The sequence below is a fragment of the Mesocricetus auratus genome, unplaced genomic scaffold, assembly GCF_017639785.1.
Source record: "Mesocricetus auratus isolate SY011 unplaced genomic scaffold, BCM_Maur_2.0 Super-Scaffold_6730, whole genome shotgun sequence".
Classification (NCBI taxonomy): domain Eukaryota; kingdom Metazoa; phylum Chordata; class Mammalia; order Rodentia; family Cricetidae; genus Mesocricetus; species Mesocricetus auratus.
Window position 1 is genome coordinate 102,343,648 of NW_024429184.1, and position 23,345 is coordinate 102,366,992.

Here is a 23,345-nt window from a genome sequence, read left to right on the forward strand (position 1 = left end):
TGTTTCCCTCCTATCCAAACTCAGATCCAACTCTGATTCTGAGCCCTGTCAAACATCCTTCTCAAATACATAAAATTGTGGAAAGAAAATGGTCCTGACACTAAAAATCATAAGCAACAGGATGCTGTGTGAGTTTTCTTTCCCTAGCAGCCAGAGGTGCAAGTGACACCATTGCCATGCCAAAAACGTGTCAGACTCATTAATGGCGCAGGTTCACATTTGCTGTTATGAGAAATCAGGGCCTAACCGCACTCAATTAATCTGCTCTACTCTTTGATAGCTTATTTATCAGATTGGGAAAGATGGATTTAATAGCACTTGGTGGAAACAGCTTCTTTAATTGGAAACATCACAGCATTTAGCTCACTTTGTGCTCTAGCAATTAAGAGCAATTTGGAAAAGTGCTGTTGATTTTTTTTTACACTATTGTCTCCTTGATTAGATTTCCGAAGGTCCAGACAAAACAAATGACAATACTAGCGAGGACTATTGGTACAAACAAGAGCCCAACAGCCAGATTACTTACCATGAGGAATGTGAGCCACCCCCATCCATTTCGTCAGTATCCCACATTCATTTCCCCTACCGTGTCTCTGTGCAGGTAAGTGGCAATACCTCTTCTACAAGGTGTCATTCGGCACCCACCTTTACACAATTATCTTTTCTCCAAATAAGCCAAATCAACAGAAGAAATTATTTTTCTTGATTAAGCACCCACATTTCTCTTGGGAGGGAACAAAACAAACAATTAATCTTTCCTTATTTGTTCTCAGAAGTCCCTGCCTCTTTGAACACAGGCTATCCAGGTACCTGTGGCAGCCAGTCGGCAGCAATTAGGCCTGAGCAGAAAATGAATGGACTAGGGGCCGAGCGCCCAATCTGCCGAGAGCCTGGGAGGGAGGGCAAGGTTACGCCAGGAAAATTCCCTGTTGTCAGAACACGGCTCAGAATTACGACCTGGCTTCAGCATAATTAACCAGGCTTGGGAATTTATATGAACTCAGTAATTGAAAAGAATTAGCAAGAGATATGTGCATTAATCTTTACCAGTTACCCAACGTTTAATGAAATTAAGGGTCTTGTGCTCATTCTTGCTTGCTTAGTTTGCACACATTCTATTTCACCTGTAGAACAAGGGCTGTGTTCCTTGTGAAGAGTACAGGAAAACAGATACAGGCACGCACGCACGCACGCATGCACACACACACACACACACACACACACACACACAGGACAGATGGAAGAAACAAACAAACAAAACAAGAAATTGTAAGGGTAAATTAGAAATAGCCCCCAAACAACAGGCTACTAAATACAGCTACAGGACAGAATATTACGTAATGGTTATTAAAACTGCTTTACAAAGAATCTTTGCCTATTGTGGATCCAAACTAAAATATGCATGGCTGAAAATATATTTGGGGTAGTTTCTTCAAAATATGGAAGGGTGTGAGAAAAGATAGAATCTCTTGTGAGTTGAAAACTGTTTAAGTTGGATGATAGCAACTTGGAAATTTATATTACTTTAAAAGAGGAATTTGGTATGGGAGTTTATAAATCATAAAGGATGGCATAATAAGTATTTGTAAATATGAGTAACAAGCCAGATTGAAATATGGTATTGCAATTGTATAACCTCAGAACTTGGTGGGCAGGGGCAGGAGGACCACTGCCGTCTGAAGCCAGCTTGGTCTGCATAGTGAGTTTCAGGCTGGTGCAAGATGAAGAAATCATAGCTCAGTTTTGAAGATCTAAGTCATGGTTTCTTAATCTCGCCACTAGTGATGTTTTAGACCAGATATCTGTTTATTGGTGGGGCTCTGCTGTGCACTGTAGGGTGTGCAGAGCAGCCTTTTCCCTGTGAGACACAGGTACCACCCCATTCCCAGCTATGAAAAATCAAAGCATCGCTACACACTGTTACACGTTTCTGTAAGGCAAATGTTGCACCTGGTTCAGAACCATCGGACTAAGAAGAATAATTATAGAAAGTTACTTGTGTATTTTGTTTTCATAGCTTTCAAATATGAATATATATCTATATAGTCAGAAAATAACAAAATAGGTTATTTAATTAGAAAGTATTCGTGAGTAAGAATTTATGTCTATGAAGGAAGTAGGTAAGTTGGGTTCTTTGGCTGGACTTTAATCGGCAAGCTAAAAGCGACTTCACCACAAGACCTCATTCTTTATGACACATGATTGCAGGGCCATGGAGACAGCCCTGTGGTCACAACTGTCCTGTTCTTGCATAAGACCCAAGTCCCACTCACAGCACCCAAGCTGGACAGCTCATGACTGCCGGTAACTCCAGTTCCTAGCTCAGCAGGGATGTCTACTGCTGTGAGAAACGTCACTACCCAAAGAAACCCAGGGAGGGAAAGGTCTATTCCAGTGTACAGCATTAAAGGAAGTCAGGGAAAGAACCCAGAGGCGGGATCTGAAACAGAAGTCATAGAGGAACATCGCTAACTGGCTGTCTCTACATGGCTTATTCAGTTTGCTCTCCTATACACCCTAGGACCATGGGCCCAGGGAAGGCAGCGCCCACAATGGACTGGGTCCTTTCACATCAATCACCAATCCAGAAAATGCCCCACAGCCTTGCTCACAGGCCAGTCTGATGGAGGCATTTTCTCAAGTGAGGTTCCCTCTTGTAGCTTGTGTTAAAACTGACAAAAAAACTAAAACTAAATCACAGTACCCGACACCCTCTTCTGGCCTAAGGCACTTACATATGCACAAACCTACAGACAAATATACATTATGTACATACAATTAAAAACAAAAATAAAAAAATCCTTTAAAAACCCATGACTCCATCTCACCAACCTGACAAAATACTGACCCATGGAAGCTCAAGGGTGATGTCCAGCTTCCTAATATCTTCACTGAACAGCAAACTACAGCAATTAGAGACCACAACCCCACAGCACTGCAAAGATCAACACCCACAGAGATAACAACGCTCACCCAGGGCAGTGTGCTGCTATTAGAAAACTCATCTGTTTCCTAACAAAAAGAAAAAGACCATGAACACTTGTACCTTGCCCTCAGATACATGTGGTGACATCACTAATTACCTATGCTGAGAAAGGGCTTTGAATGGACTTTCCACATGTCACTGTGGAAAGTGACCTCTCACCAGCCTTCTATGTAACAATACCATGCAGCCACAGCATTCCCAACAGCATAAATGGTTCAGAGAACTATACCTCAAATATTCATCTTACCAGTACAGAGCTCTGGTTAGGAGGAGGAACCTTAACACATTACTACTGAGTAAATCTGTAAAAAGTCAGAACACATTGGCAGACCAATGCCCAACATTTGATAATTAAAGTTTAGGGCCCCCTTCCCAATACTCTAGGGCCACAATTCACTGGACTTCATGTTTTCTATCATCCTCTATGTCCACATAAATCCCTCCATGAGATCAGAAACATTCTTTAAGATTCCCAAAGCCTTTCCACTGGTCTCTATCTCTGGAGTTCTGTAGACTGGGCTACACCAAGCTTGTCTGTCCAAGGTGGGCAGGTATGGATCATCCAACAATTTTAAATACTTCTTCCAAGCTGAAGGTGTAGTTCAATGTCTGGGATGTTCAGTGAAGACCTGGGTTCAATACTTAGCAATTCAAATATAAACACATAAATTCATGCAATGAATAAAGGTCTAATTGTCTTGAAAGATTGTATGTAATACAGATAGTTAGTTTTAGAAATTTTAACCACTGCTACAAACTAAACATGATCTTAAATGGCATGCATATCATTTTGAGATGAATAGAAATCCCTTTAAAGAAAATCAATGTATGAAATTAAGCACCAAAGTTCTCTGTGGTTCATATGCAAGCCTTTCCGATATGAGAAGGACCAATATATCTGGAAGAAAATAGGTCTAGCCTTTGTAAACTGCCTAGCTCAATATAAAAATGCCTGATAGAACCGCCATAAATGTACAAAACCACAGGTCTACCTAGGGATCGCCTACCACTATGAAAATTAAAAAAACAAAGACTTCTAAAGGATCCTTTCCTTTTCATAGTTTGTCCAACACCCCACCAATTACGCTGACTTGCTTATCTGCTAGATGCTAGATCAGTGGTTAGGACCAGGCTGTCTGAAAAGCCAACCATGGAAAAAGGTTACAGGAGTTTTCCCAGACACAACAGAAACATGAATACACAACGGAATCTGAAAACACTTGCTAGCAATGATGGATTTAAGTTATTAACAGATCAAAAAGAGATGGATGGCGGTTTGCTTTTCGTAATCTACATCATCATCTGGATCTATTTAAAGATACGTGGTGCACTAACAAACTTGGTCAAGGTTTCGATAAAATCAGTAAAAATAATCTGCCCAGTTACACTGAGTCAGTATCGATCAATAAAATCACTTGTACAAGGAAGGCACTGTTAAGTACTGACAATCCCAGCCATTAATATTATTTAACACAGTGTTCACCATGCTAACCAGAACAAAGAACAGTTCGCCTGGTGGAATAAGCAGGATCTTCACAGACACTGCTACTTTACAGGCTTCTGAAGTGGTTTTACGAAGTTCAGGCCACAGCTTCCTCTTCTAACCAACAATACCATTTCCTGTAATACATGAGGTTTAGACACACTGTTTCGTAGTGTATGATGTGGGACGAGGTGGGGCATGTGTGCCACAGCCTATATAAGGAAGTGACAGCAGTCTGTGGAGTCAGTTTTCTCTCTCTACTCTTATGTGGATTCTGGGATTCAAAGTTAGGTCACTATGCTTGGGTGGCAACTGCCTTCTCGCTGTTGATAAGATCTTATTCTCCACTTCATTTTCAGTTTAAATGAAATCCCTGGCAAGAACTGGATCTGATATTATAAATCACTGCTTGGTCTATGAGGCAAACTGAACATTCTATGATGGGGAGCTATAGGGGTTTGGGTAATGACAGTGACAGCAGAGGGCTTCCTTAACATATGCAGACTTCATTCAGCTTCAATGCCTTTACTTATTTAAAAAAGAATTAAAAAAGAAAAAAATCCAACTGATCCTCAGCCAGAGTTAGATGATCAAGAGTGAGATGCACATGAAAATATTTTCTATAAGAAATGTACTTTTTGAACTACCATGGCTATCTACGGTTATAAGACTGATAATAACGAGAAAACTCCCTGAAGAGGTAAAACTAACTTCAACAATAACATGCTTCTGAGCCTTAAACTGGAAGCTGTTCTCAACCTTTGGAGCTTTGAACACTCAAAATTCTAGCAACATACGTAGATCTGCTCGTCATTTTGCCAAGACGAGTGTAGGAGCCCCTACCTGGGAAGTGACCCAAAGAACAAATCACAGTTCAGTTAGATGCAACTGGTTATTCTCAGCTCTCTGGGGCTTACTATGCCGTCCTCAGAACGTTTTAAACAAACAAAACTTCGGATGCTGCACAAGACTCAAAGAAAAGGGCCCCCAGAAGAACACTCTGTTAGCACCACCTCTGAACAAGCAGGAAAAGGTGAAACTTTGTACATGTTTGCACACACCTTTAACCCCACCATTCCAGCATGAATTTGTGGCCAGCCTGGTCTACATAGTATGTTCCAGTCCAGTCAAGTCTACCCAATGAAACAGTCTCAGAAATATATACACACTATCATCTTACAATTTTATCAATTTAAAATTATAGTTTACACTGTCCTTTGTGTTAATACTATTTTAAAAGTAGTGTTTTATATTTAAAGACCACTCTAATCCAGACTTGCCACATTGGAGCATTCGGATGTTACATATGACCAGGATTTACTACAATGAATAGAAAGGGCTTCAGATGAATTCAGAATAAGGAATCTGTGGGGAGATTGGTACTCCTTGAAACTGTTCACTTGACAGTATGTACATTATCCCAAATCACTTTGTAAGAACATGGATCACCCCACTTTGCTGAACAAATTCAGGATGGCACTCTTGCAGTTTTTTTTATATTTGTGTACCCAGATTTACTTGACAAATCCATTACTTTATACATCCTTTTATAGGAATAGAACTGGAAGGAGAAGGTGAGCAAATATTTTGCCAAGTCATTGTTCTCTCCTTGGTATTTAGAAACCCAGTCATGAAATATGTGCAATTTTGTTCCCATTTCATCAGTGAGATTATTAACTATCATAATTTTTTAAAAATACTAGATTTTAAAAGTGCACACACCTAACAAACTGAACTAGAAGCAAGGACTGCTCCAGCCTACTGGCGGGGGGTTTGAGGGTTGTATCAGGACACAAACTCAAGTTTTTTAATTGTAAAACAGTTATGGGATCAAGTATCATATCATGAAGGAAAACTGGCAAATTCACAAAATTTCAGAAGAAAAACATTGCAATTAGCAAAGCAATGGGTCACAGAGGAACTCACCGATGACCATGTACTTATTGCCTGTAAGTTCCAAATGGGTCACCATACCGCATAAAGATATGCAAATGCTATGACCCCACCATATAGCATAAAGATATGCAAATGCTATGACCCCATTAAGCAAAGAAGACAGAGGTCACAGGAAAACTGGGATACACTTGGACATGAATGAAGATGAGAACACAATGCATCAGGACCCAGGAAAACAAGCACTCGGGGCACCATATGGAAGCTTACAGACTTAAAAGCTTAACTGAAAAATCAAGTCAAACCAACAACTTGACCGTATACTTTACGAAACCAGAAAAAGGAGAACAGACTATCCCAAAGCTAGGAAGAGGAAGGAAATCATAAAGACTGGAGGAGAAATAGGTGGACTAGAGAAGAGAAAATAATAGAGAAAAAGTAGTAACAGACCAGTAAGACAACTCAGAGGTAAAGGTGTTTGTTGCCAAACCTGACAACCAGAATCCCACCCCAGGACCCACATGGTGGAAAGAGACAGCCATTCCCATAGTTGTCTTCTGAACTTCCATATGTATGCATGTGTGTGTACACAAGTACACATGTACCCATACACTTTAAAAAATGCAAAAATGAGAATAAAAGTAATAAAACCATCTAAGGCACTAAATTTTATATTTCACTAATAATTTTGAAACATGTGGGGAGACCCCAAAGAAACAAATAAAAACCCAAGAACAGCTGGTGTCTTACTTAGGTTTTCTATTGCTGTGAAGAGATACCATGGCCATGGCAACTCTTATAAAGGAAAACATTTAATTGAAATGGCGGCTTACATTTTCAGAGGCTTAGTACATTATCATCATGGAAGGGAACATGGCAGCTGGGGGTATGGTGGTATGCAGGCAGACATGGTACTGGAGAATTCTACATCTTGATCCAAAGAGTCAACTATCTCACTAGGGATGGTTTACACATACATGAAACTTCAAAGCCTGCCTTCACTGATGGGGAGGTCTTCTGTATATGTTTATCTTATTGGTTGATGAATAAAACACTGTTGGCCAATAGGGCAGCAAGATAGGAGGGACTAGAAGATGAGGAGGAATCTGGGAAACTGTAGGCAGAGTCAGTAGACATGTAGAATGCCAGGGGAGTGACAGGTCCCCAACCCTTTCTCCAGTAACATAAGACCACATGGAAATACTTACATCAACAGAAATGGTTTAATAATTAAGACAGAGCTAACCAGTAAGAAGCCCAGGCCAACGGCCAACAGTTTCATAATTAATATAAGTCTTGTATGTTCATTTGGGGCTGATGCGGCTCTGGGACAAGGCTGGCGGGAAGACTGATCTTAATACTTACAGTGACACACTGCCTCCAACAAGGCCACATTTTATAACAGGGCTACTCCCTTTGGGGACTGTTTTCTTTCAAACCATCACAAATGGGAAGGTGGCTCAGTGGGTAAAGACAGCTGCTGTGCAAACATGATGCCTGGCTTGGATCTCCTGTAGAAGCTGAGCATAGTGATGCATTTCTGTAATCCCAGCACCTCTACAGTATGAAGGCAGAGGCAGCGGAGTCCCAGGGAAGTTCTGGCAAGCTGCCATCCTGAAGTCTTCACTGTGCGGTCAAAAGAGGTCTGCCTCAAGCAGAATTGGAGGAAAGGACCAATGCCAAGGTCATCCTTCCACTTCTACATGTGTACTGTGGCAAGCATGTGCCCTCATCCACACACATACACAAAAATAAGAGAGATGGCTCAGCAGTTAAGAGCACGGGCTGCTCTTCCAGAGGACCCAAGTTCAATTCCCAGCACCCACATGCGACTCACAACCATCTGTAACTCCAGTCTCAGGGGATCTGATGCCCTCTTCTGGCCTCCGAAGGCAACAGGCACAAACGTGATACACGCAGGCAAAGCACCTATGCACTAAGATAAATTATTATTATTATTATTATTATGTTTAAAAATCAACAAATAGACTTCCACTTCCAAGAAGACGGGGATTATATCTTTCCTTACTCGTCCCACTTAATTCAACTGCAAACAGGAAGTGTCTATTAGACAAGCATAAGATTTGGAAGGTGTCAGGGAAGAGGGGAACTGCTAGGACACCAGGACCTGAAGAATGAATCCTTGGCTTACATAAAGCTGAAGGGTCAGCAGCCAAAAACTAAAAGGTCCACCCAAACCCTAGCCAGAGTGCCGCAGTTACCGCCACCATGCCAGCCTTTCACGCTACTTTTATTTGATATGCTTACTCCATCCCCCCCCCCCGCCCCGCGAAGATGAGACATCCTTAACTGAAAACAGAGCAGCTCCCTTCCTCTTCCTCCCTCGTTTTGCCCCTCTTCTCTCCCCTTCTCTCCTGGTCCGTGCTCTGTTCCCTACATTGATCTAGAACTCCTAGGTTGAAGTGGCTCCTGTCTCAATCTCCTGAGCAGGTGGGACAACAGACACAGACTGTCATGCCCAATCACGAGGCAGCTTTCAAATGCACTGTAAATTGTTTTACAGAAACCTACCGTTACAAATGTGCCAGAGGAGTGGTAACTATCCTATGTCTCTGCATTTTACTTTTTTTGTTTTTTGTTTTGTTTTTTTTGTTTTTTTTTTTTTGAGGCAGGGTTTCTCTGTGTAGCTTTGGAGCCTGTCCTGGAACTCGCTCTGCAGACCAGGCCGGCCTTGAACTCACAGAGATCCACCTGCCTCTGCCTCCCGAGTGCTGGGATTAAAGGCGTGCGCCACCACTGCCGGGCTTGTCTCTGTATTTTTAAATAACCTATACTATTTAAGTCGATGCTGACGCTATTTCTAAATTAAGGATTATACATTAATACACCATTCACTTCTGAACAAAAGGAAGTGTGGGTTTTCTTTGACTCTAATTTTCAAACTTTTAGTGACCAAAGAATGGAAAAGAATGTGAAAAATACAGACATTAAGGAAGGTCTTGCTCCTTTTGATTAATTCTCAGGAAAAAAATTAATTTTGAAAGTAGGTGACTTTATCTTTCTTCTTTAAAGTTGCTCTCCTACTTAAATGTAGCTCCCAGGACGTCCCATGTGTTGCTCTCAGGTTGGTTTGCATCTAGGAGTCCAACGTTAGCATGCACCAGCCAGCCTGTTTCAAACAACCAACAGCCAGCAAACAACTCCCCTTGAAGCCAGATGACTTAACACAGAAAACGGGAGCATTATTTGCTAGAATTCTGAATATTCAAGTTTTAAAAAATTTAAAATCACGGTGTTATTGAGATGCCTCGGTGGTTAAGAGCACTTGCTGATCTCGCAGAGGACAAGGGATTGGTATTCAGCAGCCATATGACGACTCATAACCACCTGCAGATCCAGTTCCAGGAACCAGTGCTATCGTCTGGTCTCTGTGGATTCCTGCACACATGTGTACACACACAGACAAGTGGATGCACGCATGTGCGCACGCGCGCGCGCACACACACACACACACACACACACTTAAAAAAAACATTTACTCACCAATCAACTATTCAATCAGGGAAGAATCAGTCTGATAAACTAACATTGATCACTATTAAGTCTTTTCTTGTACCTACTATTACATATCTCTATAAAACTACCAAGGGTGAACATTTTTTCCTAATTTAGAAAATCACCAGTGCACAATGAGAAGAGCCCATACGGGGCAATAGGAAAATGAAAGTCAACTCTGAGCCCTTTAACAAATGTAGCTCAGAGGTAACATAGGTCTTAGAGGCTCTGTGATCTCAGTCTCCCCAAGTCTAATGAAAACGGCAATGCGGGCCACCACAGGTAACGTGTTGGGGCTGCAGTCACAGGTGACCAGTTGTCCTCCAGAAAAGAAGGGTCATTTGCCCCGACTTTGTCATGAGGCAGACCGCCACAAGGGTGACTATGAACTCTGACAGGCAGCAAATGATCTAGAGTGGGTCACATAGGGCCCTGTGGCCTTGGGAGCACAGCTTGGATGCAGTAGTATTTGGTCAGGCCACGGGTCAGGTCAGTGTCATACTGAGCAGCACGGGTTGAGCTGACTTGAAAGATGTTGTCTGATGAGATGGTGGCAGCTACTCCCTGGGGTTCAGCCTGGTCCAGAGGGTGAACGGGACTCTCCCTGGAGTCAGGTAGGCCGTGGAAGAAACAACAATGCTGCCTATCTCATTGAGACATAAAAAGCAAGAATGGTCTACAATTCAAAGTTCTACTCTTCACATGCACCTCACAGCAACCTCCAGCTAGCCCCCACTGCCAAAGGGAAAAGAAAGAGCTCCCGCTGATGTCCTCTGGGTCTTCAAGTCACTGAGCATGAATTTGAACCACACAGCAGAAAGCAAGGACTCTTAGTCCTCAACCACATCATTCAAGCCTGTTTCTGAGAATAGAAAATTCTAAGCTCAATTTGAGCATCCTTGTAAGCTCCCCTCTGTGCCAGATGATTTTATCCACATATTTACATATGAAGAACAAACAACTTAAAATGTTTACACTAAGGAGTAATGGAAGTCATGTGTCAAATGCGATGGGGGGGGGAGGAATGAAGCTTTCTTCAGAACTGAAGTCTGAAGACATACAATATCTGTGGAAAATCTGGCCTACAAATGAAAGTGTGTTGTTTACCTATCCCACCTAATTACAGAGACCATGCCTTCTGCCCTCTGCATACAATTTCTTAGGTCGCTTTCTCTTGGCTTTTGGTTTGCTGCTTGCTCTTAACTGTTGCCTGAAGCTATGGAATCCTGATAGCTGTACCGTTAGAATCTCAGAGAAGGCCACACACATTCCTGGGATTTGTGATTCCAGTTTCCTTTAGGCTTTCACTCCCAGAGACACTGTGAAGAACCCTTCTACCAAGCTCCAATAGCAAAACCTCCCCCAGCATCCTCTCCAGAGCTCCCGCCTCTTCTGCACTGTCTGTCTTTCTGGAAAGACTAGGACATGAGAGAAGGTTGGGGACCGGCACCTGGCATCTTTCTTTCCACCAAGAAGGTGTCCTCCACTTTATCACTGGGCATCAGCCACCAGTGACTCACACCCAGTCCTTCACAGAGCTCCATATGGAGACAGGCTCACAAGCTCCACAGCTCCCAGCTTCTCTCCTACACTACATCCATCCTGCAGTTACTAAAGCCTGAAGGGTCCACAAGGACAATGATGGAAGAACATGGCTATGCTGCCACTTTCTCTAGTGTAATAATCTTAGAAGGAGAAACCTTCTTAACTCTTTCTGGCTCTTCTGTCTTGTTTTTTGAGATAGGGTCTCCCTCTGTGCAGGCCAGGTTGGCTTTGAATCTCTGGTGCTCTTGTCCAAGCCTCCAAAGCGCTGGGGTTATAGGTAGACCTCCACACATCTTCATCCCAAAGCGCCGGGGTTATAGGAATGCACAACATATTTGTATCCTTCTTTCTTGAGGCAGGGTTCCTTTCCTCACCCAGCTATCCTCCCCCTCCACACATCACTTCTCAAATGGGACTAAGTGCAGTGCCTGCCTGACCATTGGGGCAATTTCTATACAGCCTTCGTGGGGTTTTACACATATCTTAGCCTGCCCCACTTAAGACTTCCTTTCTCCCAGGACTCTAACTAGCGCCTGAACATCTAAAACCCAAAGGTTGAGAAAACAATTATTTCATCGAAAACACAGTAATCTGTATGGCTGACTTTAAAAATAGACAGATCATTTCAATAGCATCCTTCCAATGACACTAAATCTGCACTTACCCAACACATAAGCAACTTTAAACAGAATCCAATAAACGCTAAATGAACCAACAGATAGCCATATTTGTAACTGCAAATAGCCTGTCTCTTGGGATCTCCAGCTGCTGATCAGTATTTGGTGTCACACTCTTATATTCTAAGCCAACAGGGTAAGACAATAGTTAAGGCACTGTTACTTACACAGAGGAGCTAAACACCTCTTACCTGTAAGTATGTTTCCAGGCCTTGCCGCCGTTGCTCCAGGACTTTGGGAACCCAGTTCCTGACGTGTTTAGAAGGGATTTCTGGAGTCTTTATGCATTTCTTAAGCTTCCGAGACAGAAGGGAAAAGAGACGTCTGTTAATTATAATAAAATTATTTGGAAGACAGAAAAGCCAAGTAAGCAAAATAAACTGTGGCTAAAATATGCCAAAAAGTTTTTCAAAAATTTCTTACTTAGGTGTCCTGATTGTTGAGGCTTCAGGACAAATGGGCTTTATGTTTGATAGATGTTATGATGGTTATTTCAAATTTAAAATTAGGGTTTTTTTTCTGAAAAATTAAGAGTCTAATACTTGAGCTAAAAGGAAAGCAAAGTAAGATAGTTTCAAAAATCAATTTATTTCATAGCAACATTAGCACAAGCTTATAATCTAGTTTTCTAACAAAAGGAAAAGTCCTTCCACATATATTTTTCACATAAGAAAAGAGAACAAAGGATGGTCATTTCTGACCACTGTCCCTAGAAAATGTCACATGAATTAGAGCACAACACTCCGGAAAGGGTCTTGAGATTTCTGAAATGAAGTTAAATTTAAAATATAGACAAAGGATAGTCCTTCCAAAAATCCAGAGGAGTAGCCATAAGCTCTCCTCACACAAGCTGAAGGGTAATTTTGAGTTAGGACATCTAGGCAGTCCTTTTAGGGAGTGACACTACAACCATCTGCAACCCCAATTCCAGGGGTCTTCAAGCACCAGGCACACAAGTGGTACCTAGACATTCATGCAAGCAAAACACCCAAACACATAAAATAAAATAAAAATGTATTTTTTAAAAGGCTGTTCAAAGTTAAGTTAGAGCTACAAAATAACATCTATCTCCAAGAAGCGCTCTAGTGCCAGTGAAGAAGTGAACTTGCCAGCAAGAGTGAGGGCAGACAGGCAGAGCAAGAGCTTCTTCCATGTCCTTACAGAGGATGTCATGTGGCCCAGATGAAAGGTGGGTCTTCCCTTTAGCTAAGAAAAGCCCTCATAGGTGCACTCAGTCACGTGGGTTTTAGTTCATTACAGATGTAGTCAAGTAGACAACCAAGAATGGCCATCGCAATGCCCAATCTACTAGTTATTCCCCAAATCTAACATTCCTGGGGGCTACAGGATTCAACTCCTGGTTTTTGGTGAATGAAGAACACACTCTCTCTACTCCATCCCCAGCTGTGTGTGACAATGTGACTGACTCCTGGTCACAGGGAGGTAAGCAGAGAAGGCATCAATGCAATCTGAAGAAGGGCTCTTAGATGTCATAAAGGGAGGCAACCTTTCCTTCCTTCCTTCCATTCTTCCACTCTTTACAGAAATGGCCTATGCAATTGATGGAACCAGACCAGACACCTTCCACCATGAGGCGCAAGCTGTGTGGTGTTGGGAATGGTAAAGTAACAGGAGCCTGATCACTTCCATGACAGAACAACAAAATCCCATCTGCTACTGTCACCTCTGCTTTGCATTTATAACCACCATCACCTATATTTAATCCCCTGTGAACAGGAGAAAATGTCATTCAGAGTATGTGGCCATTCCCTTTCCACATTGTTAGAACTCACTGGGAACTTGCTGCAGACAGAAAAGAGTCACTCACATGCGACACGGAAAGAAAAACCTACTGTTCTCTACAGGGAGGATCAGAGACACTTTAATGAAGGACAGGAGTGAAGTGTAGCAAAAGGCCACTGGCTAGAGCTTCTGTTTCCCCAGAAAGACAGCAGGATTTGTGCCTCCGGAAGTGTGAGGCAAGGCCTGGGGTGGCTGCAGCTACTTTGTAATAAGCAAGGAAAGTCACAACCTTAGGACAACGGACACTGATGCTTGCTCCATCTCTTGGGCTGCCTGCCTTTAGTTTTCCTGAGAATAACAACAATAAACATCTTACTTGCCAGTCAAGGTTCTACAATGTACAACCTTAGGCACTCCTGACATAAGAATCAACTGTTGAGGCTGGAGAGTTTAAGCTAGAGATGCCTCTGGGTGTCCATGTGAGCTAATGTGTGAGCAAGTATACAGAACTCTGTAAACCCAGGACTCTGAATACTGTGTAAACAGCATTTATAGACACAGAACTAAATCAAATTACACTGAGAGTCATGTCCTAACACAATAAAAGGGCTATGGTGGGCAGAACACACAGACTGCCCAGATGGTGTTGACGACCTATATAACTCCTTCCATGTGGGTCTGGGAAAACCTGTGACGCCAGTGGGATAGTCACTTCCATGGTTACCTTATGTACACCTCGGTCTTAGCAGACATGGCTTTGAGGAAGTGGTTAGGGCTTGAGATGGCCTCTAGCAGCTAAGAGCTACCCCTGACCGACAGTCAGCAAGACAAGACATCACTCCTGAGATTCATGCAGAAGTCTGCCTATGTGAGCAGAGACTTGGACTTAAGCCTAGGACAAGATCACACCATGGCTGTCCTTGACCACAGCCAGTAAGCCTGACTGGCCCACGGAGGCTCTGTGTAACAACTGTGACTGGAAGGTTTGCATCGGAAGTGATTTATTGTGCTGCAGTGGAATACTGAGGGGGTTAAGTCTGGGGGGCAGGGAGTGGGTACGCAAGAAGCCACCCCACAGGAGTGTTTCCAAGGGGTACAAGGGGAGGCAAGATGGCTGTGCAAGCCTTACAACCTGACTTCGACCCCCACAAAGGTTCCACCATCTGTCTCCACTCCGGTTTTGTCTTTGCATCTTGATGACACAGCACTGAAGACATTTTCTCTTTTTGTTCACAGGAGGGCATGGAGGGAGCTGATCAACACAGAGACTAGATCCATGACACACTTGGAGGTGAGCTAGAATTTAGATGAGAGACAAACCCAAGACAATGTGTTTCTAGCAGGACTCGGCTGCTTGCAAGATAAATACTCCTTGTCTCCCTCATCTGATGATTAACTGTCCTGCTACGCAGCATCCGGGCAGAGGACCTTTCTGATGTGTGTAGATAAGTGCGCGCGCACACACACACACACACACACACACACACACACACACACACACCTTTTCAGTGTGTGGCCATTCCCTTTCCACATTGTTAGAACTCACTGAGAACTTGTTACAGACAGAAAAGACTCACTCACATACGACACGGGTAGAAAAACCTACTGTTTTCCACAGAGAGGATCAGAGACACTTTTGTGAAGGCCAGGAGTGAAAAGAAATGGAAACAAAAGCATCTAAAGAAGCAGACACATGGGGCAAGGGGAGATAACCCTTCCTGCATACTATCACCCCAGTTTTCTCAGGGTTCCTCCAGGGATGGTGCAAGCGTGCTGGTCACGCAGTTTGATCCCATACAGCAGTTTTCTGGTCCATCTGAAATGTGTACTTCATTAAATTGAATAGAAGAGAACACATTTGACTCAAACCCAAAGGAGGCAATAACAAAAGATGAGGCTAGTTAATCTGAAAATGAACCAGCCCCATACTTCACCGAAAACATTGTGAATAGAAGGGTGGGCTGGAACTGACAGAAACCAGCTGGAAAGAGATGAGGAACGAAATAGGATTGCAGTGTGGGAAGAGTTTCTTGTCAGGCATGAGGTCTGGGGCCTAGGGCAGCACAGCTCTTTGCGGGCACGGCCATGGAAAGTGATGAATTACTTGGCAGTGGTAGGGGTGACTGGGGCATGGGGTTGGGCCCTTCACATACCTAAAGGGTGACCTGTCACAAGAGTCTATACCTGAGCCCCAGGGGACACCTTGTTACAAAGAACAGGATGAAGTCTTGTTTTTTTTTTTTTTTTGTCATCCTCTACCTCACCCTAGCACAGTAGAAGCCACAAAGGAACCGGGATTAGAGGGACCTGGGGTCAGGTTTCCAATAACATGGACATTCACACCAGAACACAGACGATGCTCTCCAATATCCCATATACCAGGTAATTAGCCCTGTGGAAAAATCCAAACGCTAACACATGGAGTTGTGGTGAGGGAGGTATAGGCAATACACACCTGAAATTGTAGTATGTGGGGGGACCAAGAGCTTTCAGACAACATGGAGTCCAGCTGGAGATATGGGATAACTAAGCTTTAATTGTGTTCAGATATAATTTTAATTGTGTAAGTAGATATGTCTTGTTAAACGGAAGAGGAGTTCCAAGGGGAAAGAAAGAGTAGACACCAGGCAGCTGGCACTGAGGGACTGGAATGCCCTGCTTTGTTTTTAATACATGGGCAGATGATGGGCATTTAGCCAGGGATCTATACAGGACATGCTTGGGTGCGGCTAGCACCAACTTTTTTTAGGAGAAACAGCAGAAATAGGGCTGGCTGTAGAAGGTTACGTGAGCAGAATGATAATGCCTCCAAAGACACACGAGAACCCCTGTGTCTCAGAGCCTGTGAGTGGTGTTCCTGCGCAGAAAGAGGCTTTTCAGGGGGGATTCAAATGAAGGATGTTGATGATATGGGATGGCTACCCTGGATGGGCCCAATATTGCCTCAAAGGGGAGAAGAACTACTAAGATGAGAGAGACGGGTGTGAAGACAGGAGATGACATGAGGAAGGCAGAATCGGGGAGGGAGGTGACTGTCAGCTTTGAGGATGGAGGGGGCAGAGGGATGCGGGCAGATGCTGGGAGCTACAAACAGCAGAAAATGGACTGTCCTATGGGAATGCAGCCCTGTTCACCCACTTAGCACGGGATAATAAATGTGCCTTGCTTTTTTGTTTTAAGTTGCTATTTTTGTTGTTATTTGTTACAATAGCACTAGGAAACTAATGCAAGGTTTGAGAACACAGTCCTGGAGTCACTGTCTGTGATGTGGTAGACAAGACAAGCCCACATCAGAGAGAGCAGGAGAAAGGTCTGGAAATGAAGGCAAAGGCAAACTGACATATAGTCGAGAAAAGGTAAGAGGAGGAAGAACAGACTGTTGACACACATAAAACAGCGCCACTCTGGAGTGACAGTGAAAAACCAAGGGGTACACATTGCAGGAATGTGGAAGAATGAATTGATGGGGACCTAGTGACATTCTGAAAAATTCTGGTAAGAGAAAGGTCAGAAGGACCGTCAACATTCAGAACCTTGAGCTGCTTAGTCCTACACCTCGTGTGTGTGTGTGTGTGTGTGTGTGTGTGTGTGTGTGTGGTATATGTGTGGTGCATGTGTTATGGTGTGTGTGGTTCATGTGTTATGGTGTGTGTATGTGGTGTATAGTGTGTGGTGTGTGTGGTGAGTGTGTGATCTGTGTATGTGGTATCTGGTATATGTGGTAGGTATGGTGTGTATATATGGTGTGTGTGTGTGTGTGTGTGTGTGTGTGTGTGTGTGTGTGTGTGTGGTGGAGGGCTGTATCTGAGTGATGTCTTTAAACATATAATTCACAGTAGGAACTTCTAACTTCAATGAGCATAAAGTCCTCTGGGGAACTGGCGTAAGATGTAGATTAGTAGGCTCCATTACAGTCTGATTCAGTGTGTCCAGTGGTATGAGATATCTTCACTTTGATCTTTCAAAATAAAAGAAAACAGAATCAAACACTTCCCACAGCTCTAGAAGAAATGATAAATCACAAAGGGTATCCAGATGTGATGGTGGGTATGTGATCCCAGCTCGGATCCCATCATTAAAGCATGAGGCAGGAGGATCATGAGTCTGGGACCAGAAATGAGCTACACAGTGAGGCCGTCTCAAAAAGGAGCCGGTAAGACTGCAGCTCAGCGGTAGTGTGTCTACTTCAAACACACAAAGCCTCGGGCTTTACCCTCAGCAAGAGACCGGCAGAGACAGGGACAGAGAGAGCCAGAAAGAACAAATGCTGACTATCTTAGAAAAAATGAAAACTTGTTTTTTTATCATATGGGCACCTAAACTGAAACATTTCAGGGGGCTGGAGAGATGGCTCAGCCATTAAGAGTTTACATCACTCTTCCAGAGGACCCACATCCTCCCAGCACACATGCCAAGCGGCTCACATCTACCTATAACTTCAGCTCCAGGAAACTGATGCCCACACAGGCCCCCATGCAGGTGATGCACACTCAGACACACATGCAAAACAACACATAAATAATTACCATAACCAAAATTAAAGGGTTTTGGTACAAAACACTTTCAGCAAATGGCTAGTATTTTATAAACAGGCCAATAAGCCAGTCAGCCAAGTCTGTGACCCTAGTAAATGAGAAAGCACAGAAATAGAGTAACGAAAGACATAGAACACAGATGTGCACCTGAATCAAATCAGAAGGCATCACTTCACCCAAGCAAAGGGGTGTGCTTCCTAAGCAAACAACTTTCAGAGTGATAATGGCCAAAGCAAATGAGATACTGTGAGCTTTAAACAGTGCTATTTAAAAACAAAACAAAACAAACAAACAAACAAAAAAACCAAACCAACAAAAAATAACCCCATATCCTTAGACAGAGAAGTGCTGCTTTTGGTAAAATAACTTGCTGGGCGGGGTTTGATTTTAAAAATCCAGGAAAGAAAAGTGACCATGTTAGCGAACTAGCAGCTGAGCTGGGATGGGCAGGTGACAGTGGGACACTCCCCTTGTCCTCACCCACACCTGCTAGAAGCCCTAGCTTTGTGCACAGAGGGGTAGCCCATGCCTGCATTCTAGAGCTTAGGAGGCTAAGGCAGGGGCATCACAGTTCAAAGCCAGCCTGGGCTATATGGTGACTCTGCAAAGAAAACAATGATATCAGGGGGAAACTGTAGCTAGGGATCTATCTTGGTGGTAGAGCAGGCTCCAGCATGCAAAGGCCCTGGGGTTGGGCTCCAGCAACCCCTCATCACCACCAAAACAAGAGAAGCAAAGAAAAACGTGTGACTTTTTAAAAAAAATGTTTTACAAAGACAGAAAGATTCTGTGAAACGTTTTAAAATACATTTCTAACAATAACCAGACAAGCTCCAATAGTGCCGCCTTCAAAATTAGCAAGAACAATCAGCAAGGCGGCATTTGTGTGTCTGCAGGACACCAAGAAGAGCTCTGAAACCACCACGCTGCTTAGGAGCAGCCCCCATGCGCACAGCTGAAACACTTTCACCTGGTGCTTCTGGGCAGTTTTACAGTTAGGATTAGAGACTGCCCTGAACTTTTGTTCATTTGTTTTTTGGACTTGCCTTCCCACCCATTCTAGCACAGCAGGGGCTGTTCCCTCTCTATGGTGCACACTCCACCAACGGTCTGCCCCTCCCCCACAGCTGTGAGCTCCATGTCCCTATAAGGATGTCTCAAATTCTGTCAGAGATTTGAGAATTACTACTCTATTTACTTTAGCACACTTTGTTACAAAAACAAAAAAACAAAACAAAAACAAAAAAAAAAAGACTGGATAACATTAATCAATAATGGAACTGTGGAAACGGAAAGTCCCAGAAAGTACAGGATTTGTTGTTGTTGTTGTTGACAATGCTTGGTTGCTGAGCAGAGGGGGCTGGGGAAATGTCCTAGAGCAAGATATGACTGAGTCAGCCTGCATAAGGGCAGAGGCTGTGGGCTGCCCCTTGGACAGGGCCAGCCTAATTGGCAGTCACCCGGCTGTGTCTGCTATGGGGTCTGTCACCTGGTATCTGGAGAGCACAGCTGGGCTGTGCTGGTCATAGAGTTAAGCACTCCACGCTGACCAGTAAGTTAGGAAGGGCATGCACCTGACAAGCAGCCCGGGCCAGACTGGCAGGAAGAAGCTGAATGTGGTGGAGAGAGACTTCTTCTCAACCTTCTACAGGGACTCACCAGGTGCCCGGTGAAATTTGTTTGCTCCTGAACCTAAACAAAACAGAATCCCATGAGGAAGAAGGACCCAGGTTTTATGTTTGTTTCTCTCTGAGGTCCCCAGGGCTGGTGCTTTTTAAAGCAAGTCTCCTGGCAACACCAGATGGAAATCTGTAGGCACTTCCATGGTTTCCCTGGGAGGAAACGTGAACTTGATGAAATTCTAATTGGAGAATTAAATTCATTTAATTAAACGGTTTGCCACCCTAACACAAAAGCTTTGAACATTTCTGAAAAGAAGCTAGGGAGTGGGCCTGGTGGTGTATGGCCATCACAACACTCAGGAGGAGGGGCAGAGGGCCTTGTGGTGCAAGCCAAGGCCAGCACTCAGGAGGAGGAGGAGCACAGGCGAACCCATCATTTCTAAGCCAGCCAGAGTTACACAGCCAGACACAGCCTGACCAAAACTAAACAGACTAACAAAAAGCTCAAAACAGACAACAGGGAATTAGGTTCACTAATCTTTCCGTTTAGACTTAATTCTCTATTCTCTGATTAAAGTGGAAAAACTTTTTACAAAGTTCTAAAAGCCTTTTAATCCAGAGTCAACACATTATGACGTTTTTATGCAGTGATGTATCCCAGAAAAATTGCGTAGACATTAAAAGGCATAAAATTAAAAGATTTTCCTAATGTAACCCATTTCTAGCTTCTTGCCAAAGTATCTAATTATGGCATGTATTCTGTGCATGCATGTGTTTCATACATACACATTTATAAATAAATTTCACCTAGACACAGATAGGTGAAAGAAAAATTATAAAGTTAAACTGACTCATCACTGTGATTTTCTTCTCATTAGGTATTTCAAGTTATAGAAAATTTAGCACCCAAATAATTTATAACCCACAAAAAATTAACCCAAGGTTGGAGGGTTTTTTTAAGTATTTATCTTCAATTCATTAATGACCATTTCTTCCTGAAAGTCAGTTACTTCTTTTGCATTTCTGTTTCTTTAATCTGCGACTTTGAAATGGACCCCATAGTTAAAACATCAATTACTCTCTTCCCAACTCAGAGGACAGCTGCAGGCAGGGAGCCTCTCTTCCATGCACTCTGTATGAACACACGTGTAAGTACACAAGCTTGTCTAGGTACACAACATTTAAGTTGAATTTAATGAATTTCTTCCTGTATAGTGATTTGTCGTGCTTCTTTTCTTTTTGTGAAGAACTTAAATGCATTTCTTTAATGTTTGAGCTTACTGTCTCGGATTTGCATATGCAAACAATTGTAACAGGAAACCTACTTATTTAAAAATAAAAACCAAACGCACCAACTGAACAATCTTTTAAGAGGAAATTAATGGCATTATAAAGACACCACAAACACAGCAGACAGTAATGTTCTGAGGAACATAGACTAGAATCTATATTATAGCTACATTATACCACAGGCCATACTGAGAAAAGGAGGAAAACATGAAACCAAAGATTACCTTTTTGTGCAAGGCATGGAATTCACTGTACCTTTTCTCAACAAAATGTTTTCTTCCATTCATTAGCACTTCTATTTTAAACACCTAAGGAAAAAATTAAAGAGATTAATTCTGCTAGTTCAAAACCCTCAATTGTCAATGTGGTAAGTTTGTGACCGTGATATATTTCATCCCTTTAATTACAGAAGCCGATTCTCCCCAAACCCAGAAGGCTCTGGAGACTCTGACCCAACAGCACTGATTAATGAGCCCTTGAACCAAATGCTCACTCACTCACTGCAGCATCCTCCAAGAATGTGTCTACACACGGGAAACTTCCATGCACTGAAATGCTAATCCGTTTTTTATGCAGAGGATACCCTTCCCTTGCAATGACTTCATCAAGCGACTGTGACGGTACAGATCTGAGAGTGTGCTGCCAGAGCCGGACCCCCGGGGACCCAGTCACACGGCACCCTCACTGGGTACTTCAAGGAAGGTGGTGTGTCATCTGAGACAGTCATGCAAACAGCAGTGCATTTTAGGTTAATTTCTCCCTAACCTGCATATTCGTCTCTAGGCTCAGCTGGGCTTACCCCGCTGTTTGCAAACAGGGCAAATGCAGGGAGGGCTTATTTTCCCTGCGTGATGTGAGTGACAGCCTGTGCTCTCACTTCCAGAAGGTTGAAAGGCCAGAGGCAGAGGTGCTCTGGGCACACTAATTAGTAGGCACTAACATGACATTTTCTTGATTCTTGGGTCAGTGGGTCAAGACTGGGAACAGGGTGGAGGAGTATCGCGAGATGCTCATGAAAATACAAGTATCTGCTCGGGGAGGGAGGAGCGCTTGGCAGGAAATAAAGAGCTGGTGCTATTCTGGAGTCTCTGTCACCCTTCTTTTATTAAGTGAGAGTTTACAAATACCAAGATGAGAGAATATTGGCAAGCCCGAGTTCCAGTTTTAATCAACCCTTTGGAAAGAACAAAGGACGCCGAAGAATAAAAACAAACAAAAAAACCCTTTCATCGAAAATATAGTATGCACGTGCACTTAACATAGAACAGAAAAGGTTCTGTACTTTCGATATGAAAATGGAGCCCGATGGCCCCGTATTTCTGCTTTGCATGTAACATAATAATTTAAGTCCGACTTACTATCATACACTACCTGTAGTTTTGTGTCTTTGAATCAGATATTTTCCCACTGTAACACTCAGTTAAAGAAACCTTTTTTTTTTAATTTACTGGAAAAAATTTATCATTTAGCCAGTATTTCATACTAACATTTCATTTCTTCAAAAATTCTTCCTCAATACTTTTCTTTAACCATTTAAGAAAAGCATTTTCTTGTAAAATATGCATATGCTTCAAACTCTCAGATATATACCCACTGCTTTTTAGAAAAATATTATTTACTAATTTATGAAAGAAAATAATCCTTCTTGCAAGATCCTGTCAGAAAGAGAACTGGGAAGACATTTTGAGAAACAGACAGAGAGGCAGGCAGCTTCAACCTGGGTGGCGGGGGACGCTTCCTAGTGTCAAGTCCCTGATTTGATCAAAACAATGTGGCAGCAATCAAAGTAGCTTCCATCTGCTGAGCTGATAAGGCTATTCCAGGTCTGGCTACTTGGGACTGCATCACAGCAGCCCCTTTAATTGGCGGAAGAATCCACAGTAAGGCTCAGCCTACTGGGTCACCTTCATACTGCCCCTCTTAAGACCCATTCTGCTCTAACTGCCTCAGGGAACCTCACCCCATCTCTTCTCAAGACGGTTCTATCTCCAAGTCCACAGTTACTCTCTACAAACACTACTTTCACATGGAGGCAGAGGAGCGGAGGAGACAACA

General features: G+C 43.0%; 1 protein-coding gene across 5 annotated transcripts in view; it reads right to left on the reverse strand.

Annotated features, from left to right (window-relative positions):
- Positions 1-23,345, reverse strand: part of Snx24 (sorting nexin 24) — a 140,469-nt gene that overhangs the window by 38,247 nt on the left and 78,877 nt on the right. For 4 of the 5 annotated variants that reach the window (XM_005069117.4, XM_040741816.1, XM_040741813.1 and 1 more), the window contains 2 exons: positions 21,515-21,598; positions 12,292-12,396 (listed from right to left, as the gene is read on the reverse strand). In XM_005069117.4, coding sequence (XP_005069174.1) covers positions 12,292-12,396; positions 21,515-21,598 — 189 coding nt within the window. The remainder of the gene's footprint in view (positions 1-12,291; positions 12,397-21,514; positions 21,599-23,345) is intronic. The other variant, XM_040741812.1, reaches the window with a different exon arrangement.